At 35.9% G+C, this 15,948-nt stretch overlaps 1 protein-coding gene across 8 annotated transcripts in view; it reads left to right on the forward strand.

Moving 5' to 3' along the window:
• SLC39A10 (solute carrier family 39 member 10) overlaps positions 1 to 15,948 on the forward strand; it is a 158,422-nt gene that overhangs the window by 125,186 nt on the left and 17,288 nt on the right. For all 8 annotated transcript variants that reach the window (XM_034954709.3, XM_008950632.4, XM_055108911.1 and 5 more), the window contains 5 exons: positions 2,153 to 2,322; positions 4,188 to 4,376; positions 8,957 to 9,077; positions 12,170 to 12,538; positions 13,785 to 13,865. In XM_034954709.3, the coding sequence (XP_034810600.1) occupies positions 2,153 to 2,322; positions 4,188 to 4,376; positions 8,957 to 9,077; positions 12,170 to 12,538; positions 13,785 to 13,865 (930 nt within the window). The remainder of the gene's footprint in view (positions 1 to 2,152; positions 2,323 to 4,187; positions 4,377 to 8,956; positions 9,078 to 12,169; positions 12,539 to 13,784; positions 13,866 to 15,948) is intronic.

Here is a 15,948-nt window from a genome sequence, read left to right on the forward strand (position 1 = left end):
GGATCTAGAGAGCTGCAGTAGTTTTGACAAACCATTTTTGATTTAGCTGGCCAATAACTTTATTGGCTCTAAGACCTCGTGTCTAAAATTTATACCTATGACTACTTATGACTTATTTCATTAAGTTCTTCCACTGATTTTATTTTTCCTGTCTATAAACGGGGGACAAACAAACTAGCCTGGTGATCATCATTAAGTTAGCCTATAAACCTTATTTGAGCATATATTTTTTCTTTCTAGAATAAGGTTTTTGACATCAGCTCCCCATGGTTTGTCATCCCAACAATAGTTAGTTAGAGCAATCACTGCCCCACCCCTGCCCCTGTGGTTTTTTTTTGTTGTTGTTTGTTTGTTTGTTTTGAGATAGGGTCTTACTTTGTCACCCAGGCTGGAGTGCAGTGGCACAATCTTAGCTCACTGGAACCCCTCCGCTGCCCAAGCTCAAGCGATCCTTCCACCTCAGCTTCCCAAGTAGCTGGGGCTACAGGCATGTACCACCGCACTTGGCTAATTTTTGTATTTTTAGTCCATATGGAGTTTCACCGTGTTGCCCAGGCTGGTCTCAAACTCCTGGACTCAAGCTATCCGCCTGCCTCGGCTTCCCAAAGTGCTGTTTAGAAGCGTGAGCCACCACGCCAGGCCGCAATCCTCCTCATCCTTTCTTTCCACTAACCAGGATATATTGTTTTTGTAATAAATATGATCCTGGTTCCTCAAGAATTGAGTTCCTGCTCCTTCCTTAATCCAAAATCCTTGCAAGGATTGAAGCCATTGAATCCAAATCTAGTGGGTAGATCCTCAGTCCTGTAATACTGGTTGTGTTTGAGTCTTATTTTGCCTCTTAGGTTACCTATATTTATGTGATAGGAATTCTCTTTTAAGATACAGGGGAAGCCACAGAGCTTCTATTAGTGATAGATTATCTGTTGTTTTAATTCAGTGAGATAATTGAGCTAATGAGTATTGGCTATAGTGTTAACATTACTGGATATTGTGAATACAACGCCCATTGGATAAAACAGTTTTATTGATAAAGTTCAGCCTTTAGTGGGACAGTTAGTATCATCTCCCTATCTTTACTTTTCCTTGTTGTTGAAAATTTTGAGTTATTTTGATGAAGAGATGTATTTTTTCAATGTTATATCACAGACTTAATATAAAGTCTTTCAGCAGATTTATAGTCCTCTTAGATTTGATTTGAAAAATAGTATTTTAGATTAAAGTCTTTATAAAATTATTGCTCTTCAGTGGGATTTTCTGTAGATCTTAAAATAAGGAGAATTTTAAAAGCTAATAACATTTCTATTTCATTTTAGGCCAGTAATAGAAATTGTAATGAAAATGTCCAGCCCCCAAACCACTGGCATATATTTCTGATGTCTTACCTGTTTGTGAATGACCTAGATAAAGACATGTATACAGAATTCCCCTTCCCCACCATACCTATTTTTCTTTAAGTCATATTGTGAAAACATTTCTCTTGTGTTCTGAGCCAGTTAAAATTATATAGTGACTTTTTTAAGTGGTAAATTGTTACAGAATCCCAAATTGGAGGAATGGGAGTTTGGAACCAGGTGTGGAGAAAAAAAATCAAGGAAAATAGGACTGAACTAACCTTTGTAACAATAAAGCTACCAGTAATAAGACTTTTTTGTTATCTCATCATATGAATATATTTCCATTTGGGGCTATGTTACATTTCTTAAACTCTGTATTAGAAAGATTTACAAAGATTGTAACACATTAAATAGATACTTGGCTTTTTTAATGTTCTCAGGTGAGTTTTATAATTATATTCTTTAAATAAACAGCTTTATTATTGTGGCTCTGCCTTTAGACTTCGGGAAATTTTTATTTATAGTTTAGCTATTAAGTGAATCACAGCCTTCAGTCATTTTAAGTCACTGGTTCTTATCTCGTGGGCCATTGAAGGTACTATTTATAACTTGATCTGAGTGTCTTAATTCTTTTTAAAAATGTTTAAGTTAGTTATATGTCATATTTTTGTTTTTAAACAATGCCTTAAAGCTTTCATAATCTGGGTAAAATAGTCTACCTTCTACAATTCATTTATCTTATATTTTTATTCTTTTTGGTAGTCTGTTGGTTTAAATTGTTATACTAATGTTGACTCTTAATTTCTTTTCTACAGCCTGGATTTGTGGTATCATTTCTATCACTGTCATTAGCCTGCTTTCCTTGCTAGGCGTGATCTTGGTTCCTATCATTAACCAAGGATGCTTCAAATTCCTTCTTACATTCCTTGTTGCATTAGCTGTAGGAACAATGAGTGGAGACGCCCTTCTTCATCTACTGCCCCATGTAAGAAATGTTTTTAATGTTTTTAAAAATTTAAAATAAAAATATTTAAGCTGAAAGGGTCCTTCATTAGCAAGCTATAGCACAGTAATCTAGTATTTGTATTGTTTTATTTGCTTATAGGATGAAGTAATTTTTTCTCCATTTTCAGAGTTTTAATAGCAATATTTTTTAAAATAAATTGAATCATTAGGTCAACTTTGCTTTCAATAGTCTTTAAAAAAACTCATTGGATTAAAATTTGCAATATCAGTAGCAGTGAGTGGTCTTTTTTATCTGTGTAGCATATCAGGTTAGCCTTTAGGAGAAATGCATAAGATATGTTGTAATGATTATGCCTGTAGGTGGTATGTCATCAGCATCTTTGAGCGGGAGTAGGCAGATACACTCAGTGCGCTGTTTTACACTTAGCTCTTTATACATGGGGGCATTTATCTTTTCACCTGGCATGCCACTCCTTTTCTTCTCTTTGGGAACACTTCTAATTATATGATCACAAGCCCATATTCCTAGTACCATGCTTACCAACCTTTTTAAAAGTTGCTCTCTATAACCTATCAATAGTTAGGTAGATAGCTGTCTATCACCAGCTAAGAGTATTTAATTCACTTTTACTATTTTTACTTCAAATTATGAAAAACAATGGGGATTTTTCTTTTCCAAATATAAAATTGAAGTATTGAGTATTTCCCTTCTAGATAATTTGGGAGACAGGATTATATTTGTGTGTTGTGTATATCTCCCCTCTTCTGCACTCTTGGTTGAGAATTCCAGATTTAGTATCTACAGCAATATATGGCATTGCTTTTTTTTTTTTTAATAAACAGGTTAATGAATCTTAAGGCTGTGAATATGAAGTTTTTGTTTCACCATTTCTACTAGCCATCAAGAATAGCAACAGTTTCCTTTAGAACTGGGCTTAGTAAGAGTTATTGAAGTGAGAACAGTATTTAAGTGCTGTTCAACTTGTTTTTGTATTAAGAAGGGTTAACTAAACCTAGCTGTTACCTTTTTGAGTGGTCTGATATCCTCTGAGAGGTTTAGATATCTCTTTGGTTGACCACTAGTTAACAGGAAAAGAATACAAATAAATTTTAGAACGAAGAAAGATACTTAAGTGCAGTTATCTAACTTATGTTGTATAAGATTACTGTTGTGATACTTGTACATTTCATAATGTTGAAACATAACCTTTTCTATACATACATTTATGATTGCTAAAGCTTTAAAATATAGAAAATTACATATTTAAGGATACCCTCTTGCTAACTTTCCACAGTATATGCAGAGATAGCGACCTTATTACCTCTGAAATAATTTATAAGAGAAGAAATTGATGAAATAATCTGTACAACAACTCCCCCTGACATAAGTTGACCTGTGTAACAAACCTGCACTTGTACCCCTGAACTTAAAATAAAAGTTAAAAGAAAAAATACATGATAATCAGTTTAAGAAAGAATTAGATTACAGGGAATCACAAGTGACTGCTGGTGAATTAGTTTGTGTGTTTTGTTTCATTTTTACTAAATATTTGGCATGTAAGTAGATCATGTTCACTTCAATTTACAAAGAACCCATCACTCCCTATTGTTACTTCTGGCTTGATTCTCTCACTGTAGTATGTATCTTATTCTTATAGCATTTGACTTGGTGTCTTTGAGTTACTGTAAAATGTAGTAGTATTCTGGACAACTGAGTAAAGCAAATTAAATGGAAGACTAAGTGAGATAATATCTAGGGGAGCACTTTAAAACTTGAAAGGTATTTTTTCTGTGTCATTTAGGAGATTATAATTATTATAATTTCAAAATTTTAAATAGCATTTCAATTATTTGTTTAGAAGTTTTATTTGTTCTTATTAATAGTCTCAGGGTGGACATGATCACAGTCACCAACATGCACATGGGCATGGACATTCTCATGGACATGAATCTAACAAGTTTTTGGAAGAATATGATGCTGTATTGAAAGGACTTGTTGCTCTAGGAGGCATTTACTTGCTATTTATCATTGAACACTGCATTAGAATGTTTAAGCACTACAAACAACAAAGAGTAAGTATTTTTTATTTATTCAATTTTATACCATAAAACTCAAAACAAAAATTATCCTTTTCTGGGTATATGCTTTCCTTAATTATGATGTTGGTGTGTATTAAGTCTCAGTTTTGTAACAGCTAATCTTTAGAGTAAAAAGCTGACTTTGATTTTTTAAAATTAAATGTGTGGTGGTTGTTGTTTGGTTTTTTTGAGACAGGGTCTCCCTCTGTCACCTAGGCTGCAATGCAGTGTTGTGATCATGGCTCACTGCAACCTTGACCTCCTGGGCTCAGGTGATCCTTTTGCCCCAGCCTCCCGAGTAGCTGGGACCATAGGCACATGCCACCATGCCCAGCTAACTTGTATGTATGTATGTATGTATGTATGTATGTATGTATGTATGTATGTATTTTGAGACAGATTCTCGCTATGTGGCCCAGGCTAGAATGCAGTGACATGATCTCCACTCACAGCAACCTCCACCTCTTAGGTTCAAGCAATTCTTGTGCCTCGGCCTCCTAAGTGGGTAGGACCATAGCTGCACACCACCATGCCTGGCTAGTTTTTGTATTTTTAGTAGAGACAGGGTTTTGCCATGTTGGCCAGGGTGGTCTTGAACTCCTGGCTTCAAGTGATCCACCTGCCTTAGCCTCCCAAAGTGCTGGGATTACAGACATGAGCCACCACGCCTGGTGCCCTCTAACTATTAAAAATTATTTGTAGAGACAGAGTTCTCAGTATGTTGCCCAGGCTGGTCTTGAACTCCTGGGTTCAAGTGATCCTCTCACCTTAGTCTCTCAAAGACTTGGGATTACAGGCATGAGGCACCACACCCAACATAACTTTGATCTTTGCCATTTTTGTTACTACATTTGTTTTGGCATTTATAATCAAGATACAGCAGTCTCAGTTTCAGTTATTTTGTGTTACATCATACCTAATTGACTAAATAGGATGGCAAAAGATATTTTCTAATTAAGTTTATTATAAAAATGTGAAAGTATGTAAAGAGAAGCAAGTTTCATCCGTCTTCTTAGGTAATATTTTTAATCATGTGACTTTTATTGTAGTATTTTTTAATGAAAATGTTTTCACACAAAAAGTGTTTTCACACTTCTTACTGGAGGTAAGAGGTCAGATTAAGGGGGCTTTGTAGGAAGAAAATAAAATGAAATGATGGAAATGGTGACTCTTCAAGAATGATGCACTACTTTGGAGATGATGCTTGACGCTTGGTTGAACTGTTGCTTAAATACTCTGATGCTGATGCAGCTGTCTGTTTCACCTCACATTTATGAGACTACGAAAAATATCTAAGAAGAATTATCCTCCAAGAAAGTAAATTCAGGGCTGCTGCCATTCACTATGATTTATACTCCTCCCTATTCACTTCAGTTCACATCTGCCTTTTAAAGCTCTATCCTGAATACATCTCACTAACATGTTTGTGATACTAACAGTGATTATCTTCAGTATATTCTGTTTAAGTAAAGCTTTCCACAAAAAAAAGAGTTAGAAAATTCATTTTGTTAGTTAATTCCAGATACCTTTTTTGGGATGGTCAAGATCTTAAAGATGTGCAGTCTACTTTTAAGATACAATTTTATACTATTTTTGTTTCTGTTTTGTTTGCATATGTGTGTGTTTTGTATATATTCCTTTCATGATTTGGAACAGATCTCTGAACTGGGATTCATGGGAGTGATTCTGGTTTACATAAAACTTATTTGTGTGACTATGACTCATTCCTCATGATTTCCAGTAGTTATCTAAATCATGAGAAAGAAATCTTACTTCTCATCTGTATTTTCATATCTTATTTCAAATTGTATATTTTCGTTACATTTAGTCAGGACATCATCATATTTGTTTGCCTCCAAAGGAGAGGTGATTAAGATAGTGAGCCTAGAAAAGAAGAATGATAAAAGGAACTGGGAAAGTTCAACTTAGAGAAAAGTAAAAGAGAGCTAACAGTATTTAGATTTTGAAGGGGCTTGTGGAAGGTGAAGTAATTAATTCTGATGGACGAGTAGAGAATAAAATATGGTGGGAGGGCTGCCAACACAGAAGGGGCTGCAGGGAAACAAGAGTTGGCTAAGTAGATTACTGCAGAATAATTCAAAAGAGGTGGTGGGGCTTGAATGAGGGTCATGGCAGAAGAAATAGGGGAGGAAAAGATGATTAAGGGAATTATTTAGATGGGAGAATCAAGAAGACTTCTTAGTTGATTAGATGTAAGACATAGAAGTATTTAAAAGTTCATCACTACAGTAAATTAGATATTGCAAAGTTTGTAAAGAAGTTTTAGAATTGCCAATTGAGCATCTCTAATGTGACAATCTAAGATCTGAAATGCTCCAGTGAGCTTTCCCTTTGACCATCACGTCAGTCCTCAAGTTTCAGATTTTGGAACATTTCAGATTTCAGATAAACAAGATTTTTGTTTTTTATAATTTGATCTTTTTAATCTCATTTTGAACCTAAGCTTACTGGTGCTTATACATTTATTTTTGCAAAGAAAACTGATACAAGAATGGAGTCACCAAACCATGACAGCTTTTTTGTAAATTTGAAATTGTGGGAAGTAAAACATTGGAAGAACACCTTGGATGCAGGGAGTGTACTCTAAATATTAAATAGTAAGGAATTCTCAACTATATCAGAGAAGGGAATCTGGCCAGATAAGTCAGGGCATCTGCTTTATGGTAAATAGGACAATAAGTAACCTAAGATGAAAAGGTTATGGCATTCTTTTGAAGAAAGGGAATTAGTGATACTTGAGTAGACTAGACATTTGACAGTCTGCACAGAATAATCAACTGTTTCAGCTTTCAAACCACAAGTTAAATAATACACTAGGTGTTGACTTGTTTCAGCAAGTTGGGGACCTTGAGGGTAATGATTTGCAAGCTTCTAAGAAAGTGGAGTATCAGAACCAAAGCAATTAAACCAAATCTCAGCTGGTGTTTTCATTTTCTTTAATTTCTATATCCTTCTCATTGACTTTTGTACTGTTGTTGGCTCCTCCTTCCCCTTTTTCCCCTTAACTCATGGTTGCTGGTTTTTTTCTTCTCTTTAGGACTTGTCCGTATCATTATTTTCCTGTGAATGTCTTAACTTTTCCCAGTTTCTATTGGCTTAGTGGCTTACATTAACCATTACTTCTCTTATTCTCTGTGCCAGGATTCAAATGGGAAGTTCCTCTCTACTTGCCATTTGCTAGAGTCATTAACACTATTACATTAAAATTCAGCAGGCCACTGGATTAGGATGTGTAGGGCTGGAAAGTCCAAGAATACTTCACTCCTTGTCTGCATCTTAGTGCTTCTCCACATGGCTTCTCTTTCTAGGAGAGACCAATCTTCTTCATAGGATAGTGGCTGGCTTTCCTGAGCAAAAGCAAAAGCTTCCAGATCTCTATAAAGCTATTTTTGGAAGTGGCACAGCATCACTTCTCCTGCATTCTATTGATCAAAACAAGTCAAAAGGCTAGCCAGAATTCCAGGGCAGGGGGGTAGATTCCATGTCCTCATGGGTGGAGCAGAATGCTCATACAGGGAGGAAGGAAATTGATAGTGGCCATCTTTGAGATTACCTTATGCTCTACTAGCCATGCAAGCTTACTTATGCAGCAGTTAGAAGACGTAAACATCTGAAACATAGTTAACAGCCTATAAACAAAACCAGCAACAAAAAAATGCCATGCCAGTCAGTAAGCGTCTCCCAGAGAAAACTTTTTTTTCAACACTGTTCTAGAATAATTAATTTGCTTTCTTAAATTAGCATACATTAGAAGCAGAAATTTAAGTTGGAAGAGTTGTTAGTGGTAGTTACATTGATAAAAGAAGAAAGCAGTAAAAGCCAGACTGTGAAGACATACAATAAGAAAAATTTAAACCTAAACAATGAAGTACAATAATTAGTATTTGTAACTAATTAGGGACAGATTAAATTATGTTCTCCATCTAATTCCAAGGTGGTAAGAAAGGATGCTTGTCTTTACTATAAGACTACTAAGAGTCACTTACTGTGATAGGTCCTTTCATACATCACCTCATTTAATCCTCATAAAAATGTTATTTTTATTTTTACAGATGAGTATTCTTATATTCAATAAATTTAACAAACTTGCCTAAGTGTCAGATGGAAACTACAAACTTAAGATTCTCACTCAAATTTGACTCTTCTTTACGTCACATTCAGGGAAATATAGATTGCATTAAATGTGAACGAAATTCAAACAAGCTTTAGTTTTTTGGAACTTTCTGTTACCTTACACTTTTGGATAAGAGATTGTACACGTTATACACGTTTCATTTGTTGCATCTAATAATTCAGTACTGTGTGCTCTGTTCTTAACTTCAAAGTAGATGAATGGAACCTCTTAGTTGAATATTTTAAAAAATACAAATTTAGTTGGATTTTTCATCTCTGGATTGCTTTACTCCCAAGAATTTTTTTCACGCCCCTTTAAAATAATTTATATATAAAGTTAACACCATTTTTACCTATAGGTGTTAATAAGTCAATATTGTTGCTAATTGTGTCCTCACATTTTATACTAATATCAGATACTATTTTTTTTCTTTTTTTAGGGAAAACAGAAATGGTTTATGAAACAGAACACAGAAGAATCAACTATTGGAAGAAAGCTTTCAGATCACAAGTTAAACAATACACCAGATTCTGACTGGCTTCAACTCAAGCCTCTTGCCGGTAGACAGCAATTCTGACTCAAGACAAACTTTTTTCTTTTTTTTTTTTCATTCAAATTTACGTTTAATTTCTATTTACATTCATTCAATCTGAAATTAAATAATACAGTAAACTAAATACAAGATGAAAAGCAGAAAAGGTGTTACCCTCATAGCACTCCTAGTAAGGCAGCTGAATAATTTATTTACTGATAGATGCAAAGCCAACTTGGGATAGGAGAAACAACAGTTTAAAGAGCAAACACATAGATGAACCTATCTTTCAGATGTTATTCTAGATGATCCACTGAGATAATACTTGTGCTATAAAGATAAGAATTACACAAGAAAAAGTACTGTATTATTAATCAGCTACAGACCACAGGTTATGCATGACAAAGACTTTTTTTTTTGAGACAGAGTCTCACTCTGTTGCCCAGGCTGGAGTGCAGTAGCGCCATCTCGGCTTACTGCAAGCTCCGCCTCCTGGGTTCATGCCATTCTCCTGCCTCAGCCTCCCCAGTAGCTGGGACTACAGGCGCCCACCACCACGCCTGGCTAATTTTTTTCTTTGTATTTTTAGTAGGGACGGGGTTTCACCGTGTCAGCCAGGATGGTCTCCATCTCCTGACCTCGTGATCTGCCCACCTTGGCTTCCCAAAGTGCTGGGATTACAGGAGTGAGCCACCGCGCCCGGCCGACAAATACTTTTATGATAGTTTGTCTAGCTTGCTAGTGTCTCCTCCTATGAAAAAAGGTAGATGTTTGGACATTGATGTTTTTGAGAAATTAACCATTTTCAAAATCTATTCTTCATAAATTCAGCATTTCTCATGGGAATAATCTTAGATCTAGCCCTTGTAAGCTAGGAGCCATATGATTAAATATTCAAAATAGGTCCTATATTAAATATATGATCCAAGGCTCAGAATATTAATACTATATAAGATGCATCTTGTTTATAATCATTTATTACCTGTGGTAAAGAACTTTGAATTTATAGAGTATCACAGATGCATTCTCCACCCCTCCCCCTCAAATTATCTTCTGTCTCAAAAAATAGTATGGAAAAATCCCTCTTGAAGGATTCAAATTAGTTAAAACCATAAAAGGGGAAAAAACAACATAATTTTCCTAAAAAGCTGGTTCAAGTTCAATATTTAATACTTTACATTATTAATCACTGCTGGTTTATAAATCCAAATTTAGTTATTCTGTAATGCTACAAACCTTTTTTTTTTTTTGAGACGGAGTTTCACTTTGTCACCCAGGCTGGAGTGCAGTGGCGCGATCTTGGCTCACTGTAAGCTCTACCTCCCGGGTTCATGCCATTCTTTTGCCTCAGCCTCCCGAGTAGCTGGTACTACAGGCGCCCGCCATCACGCCCAGCTAATTTTTTGTGTTTTTAGTAGAGATGGGGTTTCACTGTGTTAGCCAGGATGGTCTCGATCTCCTGACCTCGTGATTTGTCCGCCTCAGCCTCCCAAAGTGCTGGGATTACAGGCGTGAGCCACTGCGCCCGGCAATGCTACAAACCTTATAATCAAATTAGTAAGCTTAAGTGATTATATTTTAATTAAAAAACAGCATGTATAAAATAAAAATATTTCCTATAATAGCTGATTTTAAAGAAAATAAGTGATGAAAAAAGCACATAATCTCTTTTATATACTTACCTGGTATAATCATAAAGAACTCTCTTAGAAACTCAAGACTAGTGGCTGGGTGCGGTGGCTCATGCCTGTCATCCCAGCCCTTTGGGAGGCCAAGGTGGGCGGATCAAGAGGTCAGGAGTTCAAGACCAGCCTGACCAATATGGTGAAACCCCGTCTCTACTAAGAATACAAAAATTAGCCGGGTGTGGTGGCACGCACCTGTAGTCCCAGTTACTCAGATGGCTGAGGCAAGAGAATCGCTTGAACCTGGGAGGTGGGGGTTGCAGTGAGCCAAGGTCGCGCCATTGCCCTCCAGCCTGGGTGACAGAGCGAGACTCCATCTCAAAAAAAAAAAAAAAAGAAATTCAAGACTAGTAATACTGACATCTTTTAAACTAGGCTTGAATTTTTACAAATAAATATAAATAAGCAATATAGCATAGGTGTATGCTTTCTGTGACACTAATGTGACACTTGACATGTTTTCATAGTCATAGTAGGGATATCCATTTATGAAATAGAAGTTCTCAATAAACTTTCCACAGCAAGGGAAATAAATTTCACTTAATAAACGTGAAGTCAGAAAAACTTATGTATTTGTGTGGCTGGTAGGCATGCAATAAATGCTTTTTATGCAGAAAAGTTGCAGTGTTTGCCACTATTGCTGGCAGTACTAATTATGAAAACAGTTTAACTGGGGTGGTTATACCAGCCAGTCATAGCGTGCATGTTACTAGTAAATAGGACTGAGAAGCAATATTTTGGTGTATTACGTTTCACTGGAATTTGGTCAGGCAGTCAACACTACAGTTAGTAAATACATTTGAAAACAAGTGTCAGAGTATCACAAGCCATTTACTGTCTGAAATAATGCCTGTACATTTCAACATAGCTTTTTGGGTTCTGGCTTTTCAGACATCACAAATTGTCAGAGAACGAGGATCTGCACTTTAAGTACAATTCTGCTCTTTATCATTATTGTAGCTTCTAATTTGCCAGCTACAGTTAATAAAGTTCTTAGTAGGCTGCTGCAATAAGGGAGGAGGGGGTCTAGAGGGAGTAATTTTTTTTAAAAAAGGCTTTCTATCCAAAGATGAACTCTTACCGAACTTTTATCTTCATGCTTTCCAGTTTTTCTCCTCACTTTGCCTCCTTTTGATTTCAGTTCCCTCCCATTGACCTCATCCGGAGCATCTTTTAAATCTCCCCCCAAACCCAATTTCTTCTTTGTGTGTGTATGTTTGTTTTGTTTTGTTTTGCTTGTTTTTTAATTGAACTCCAGAAATCATTTTTCTATTAGAATGGCTTCTAAATAATTTTAGGAAATATATTTATTTAAGAATTCTAAAAGACATTCACTTAAGAAATGTTCATTGCACTGCTATTCTATCTAGGTTTAAATTAGCAAATATCCATGCATTTAATTGTTGATAAAGCATATCCTTTGCTATAAATACAGGAACTGATGACTCGGTTGTTTCTGAAGATCGACTTAATGAAACTGAACTGACAGATTTAGAAGGCCAACAAGAATCCCCTCCTAAAAATTACCTTTGTATAGAAGAGGAGAAAATCATAGACCATTCTCACAGTGATGGATTACATACCATTCATGAGCATGATCTCCATGCTGCTGCACATAACCACCATGGCGAGAACAAAACTGTGCTGAGGAAGCATAATCACCAGTGGCACCACAAGCATTCTCATCATTCCCATGGCCCCTGTCATTCTGGATCCGATCTGAAAGAAACAGGAATAGCTAATATAGCCTGGATGGTGATCATGGGGGATGGCATCCACAACTTCAGTGATGGGCTCGCAATTGGTAAGTGGACTGGAAACCACTGTCTGTGCTAATCTTATGGACTATAATATGTATGATTAAATTTGGCTGGAGCTTAACAAATACACGGTTATGTATCACTCTGGTCAGTTGATTTTTCCCAAAGGCTACAGTTTTGTGTTCAGTTGTTACATTTGGAGGTGTAAGGGTATAATTTAGTGGGGTTTTTTAGAACACGTAAACAAATGTCTGTAGTATATTTCTTTAATAACTTGATTTCTCAAAGTAGAGTTACCATATTGAAAAAACTGCTTAACATTATATTTTGAAATGTATTTACATATCCCTAAAAGAGAACAGTTTAATTTCAATCTTAGGTTTAATAAATTTGCCATATCTTTGAAAAGGCAAAAAAATTTACAACATTAAAAATCCATTGTACTAAATTCAAATATATTAGTATCTTGCTAAAGTAAACTGATATTACCAGTTAAAGAGAACATTAAATGTGATCAATACATAATTTTCTTTGAGATCCAGACTCTTTTAGCACCCAGAAGTAGGCTTTGGTTTCTTTCAGAAAGCGGAGACCATGTTTTTGAATTTACAGTAGCTGTTTTTTTTTTTTTTTTTTTTAAATAGAGACAGTCTAGATATGCTTCCCAGGCTGGTCTTGAACTCCAGGCCTCAAGCAACCCTTCTGCCTCAGCCTCCCAAAGTGCTAGGATTACAGGCATGAGCCACCATGCTCAGCCTATAGTAGCTGTTAATACTAAAGAATAAATAATTCTGCTAGTAGACCTAGATGCATTTATAAATCTGACCTCAGTCCTCAATACTACCAGACAAGTAATACTTTGTGCCATTTATTTTCCAGGTCTAGGAAAGTTTTGATAAGGATGTTAGCCATTTAAATCCCTATAAAGATCAATGTGAGAGAGCAAGTACAATCTTAGACTTATAAGACTTAAAGTTGACCATCAAACCACTACTTTGAAGTTCTGAAAATTGTTACTATTCCCGAGATATTAGTGAGTTGGAAGGCTACAAAAATAGAGAATTAAATTCAATATGGAATATTGCTTTTATTGAATAGCTATTTCTCTAGTTGTCACATACCTATTATACCCCACTATATGTTCAAAAACTATAGTGTGTAAGATAAGTGAGTCACTCCTATGTTAAGAAATTAATTTAGATAGGCAAAAGAAACTGCATCTGTCATTAATGAAAATGTGAAGAGTTAAGATCAGCAAACCTCACTTGTTTTTTTTCTTATCTTCCTCAGGTGCAGCTTTCAGTGCTGGATTGACAGGAGGAATCAGTACTTCTATAGCCGTCTTCTGTCATGAACTGCCACATGAATTAGGTAATATAACCTTAAAATTTTTACCAGATTTCATCAAATCTAAGACTTCCTTAATTGTAATTGCATTCAAATTTCAGAGATGTTCAAGCATAAAAAATGGCTGATGGCAACTATAGTGTCACTAATTGTAAGATATTTCATGATGTTAAAATATGAAAAAAAAAAAGCTCCTTAAGATTGATGAAATGTTCGTTTCTGTGTGGTTTCCTTTGCATTCAATAACATAGTTATGCTGTTATAATGAAGATTATAGATTATGACTGGTTCACTAAGTATAACTTTTAAAAAGAAATATTTCTTAAATGCCACATTTTGCTGTTAATCTACTTTTATTTCATATACCATGTAGACTATATTTTTAAAAGAATCAGGGTAAAGTTTGTAATTACATAATTGAAAGTTGTTCTAGATGTACCTAAGGCAGTCTTTCTTCATAAATAATAGAAAGTTAATACTGATGTTCAAAAATGTTACCTGGATGGTTATTAAAGATAGGGTTACGTTCTTAACTCGGTTACTGACCAGCACTGAGGTTTTAGAGTAATCTTTTATTTCCAAAGCTCTTATTTTATGAAGTAAGAAGGTTGGATGATTTCTGTTTTCATTTTATATATTTTAATATTATAATCTTAATACCCAAAAATCTAGTATGTGTTTCTTATGTGATTTTGGTCGAATGGAACTGAATACTCAAAAAATAACCTTTAAAAACCTATATTTTTCTTTTTTCATTTAAAAAATGTTCTCTTGTTTATTGATACACTTTCAACTATAGTAATCATATTTATTATGTTGGACTTCATTCTTTTTTTTTTTCGAATGCATTTCCCATTTGCCCTTAAAAATGAGCACTAGAAATGAGCTGCACTTTTTTTTCTAAAAGAGATATGGGTTACTTCCTCCTCACTTTGATTCGCTATCCTGATACATCCCTTATGTTTCTTACCTTATGTTACTTATTACTATGTTTTAAAACTCTCCATCCCGATTACGATGAGTTAATTTAATCTGTTGTTTCTGCCCAGTACTCAGAAATGTGCTTTCGCCACATTTTACATATTTAGCACCTGTTATTGGACACAGCACGTGGACTTTAATTTCCTCCCATCAGAGATAGTAGTGCATTGAACATTTCTAGACTTGATACCTGTCAACTCTTCTGAGATATACACTCAGAAACAGAATTGACAGGTCTAGGGTATGCATGCTAAAGCAGTATGATTTCCAAACAGCAATATCTGAAAGTTCTTGTTGCCACAACCCTCCCAGCACTTGGCATTAACTTTTTTTTTTTCTTTGAGACAGAGTCTTCCTCTGCTGCCCAGGCTGGAGTGCAGTGGCATGATCTCGACTCACTTCAGCCTCTCTCCCCTGGGTTCAAGCGATTCTCATGCCTCAGCCTCCCAAGTAGCTGGGACTACAGGCATGGGCCACTACGCCTGGCTAATTTTTGTTTTTTTGTTTTTGTTTTTGTGTTTTGAGACAGAGTTTTGCTCTTGTTGCCCAGGATGGAGTACAGTGGTGTGATCTCGGCTCACCTCAACCTCCGCCTCCCGGGTTCAAGTGATTCTCCTGCCTCAGCCTCCCGAGTAGCTGGGATTACAGGCTTGTGCCACCACGCCTGGCTAATTTTGTAGTTTTAGTAGAGACGGGGTTTCTCCATGTTGGTCAGGCTGGTCTCGAACTCCTGACCTCAGGTGATCTGCCTGCCTCGGCCTCCCAAAGTCCTGGGATTACAGGCATGAGCCACTGCGCCCGGCCATAATATTTGTATTTTTAGTAGAGACAGGGTTTCACCATGTTGGCCAGGCTGGTTTTGAACTCCTGACCTCAAGTGATCTGCCTGCCTCGGCCTCCCAAAGTGCCGAGATTACAGGTGTGAGCCACTGCACCTGGCCTTAACTTTTTCTTTTTTACCAAGGTAATGGATGTAAACCATTTCTTTTTTATTTTAGTTGGTATTTATTGGTTTACCAATTTAGTTTCTCTCCACATGCAATACTACTTTGGTTTTCTTCTTTTATAAATTAAAAAACAGTAGCTTAAGATGTAAATACTCATTCACACGGAAAATATCTGAGGG

This window comes from Pan paniscus, chromosome 13, assembly GCF_029289425.2.
Source record: "Pan paniscus chromosome 13, NHGRI_mPanPan1-v2.0_pri, whole genome shotgun sequence".
NCBI lineage: Eukaryota > Metazoa > Chordata > Mammalia > Primates > Hominidae > Pan > Pan paniscus.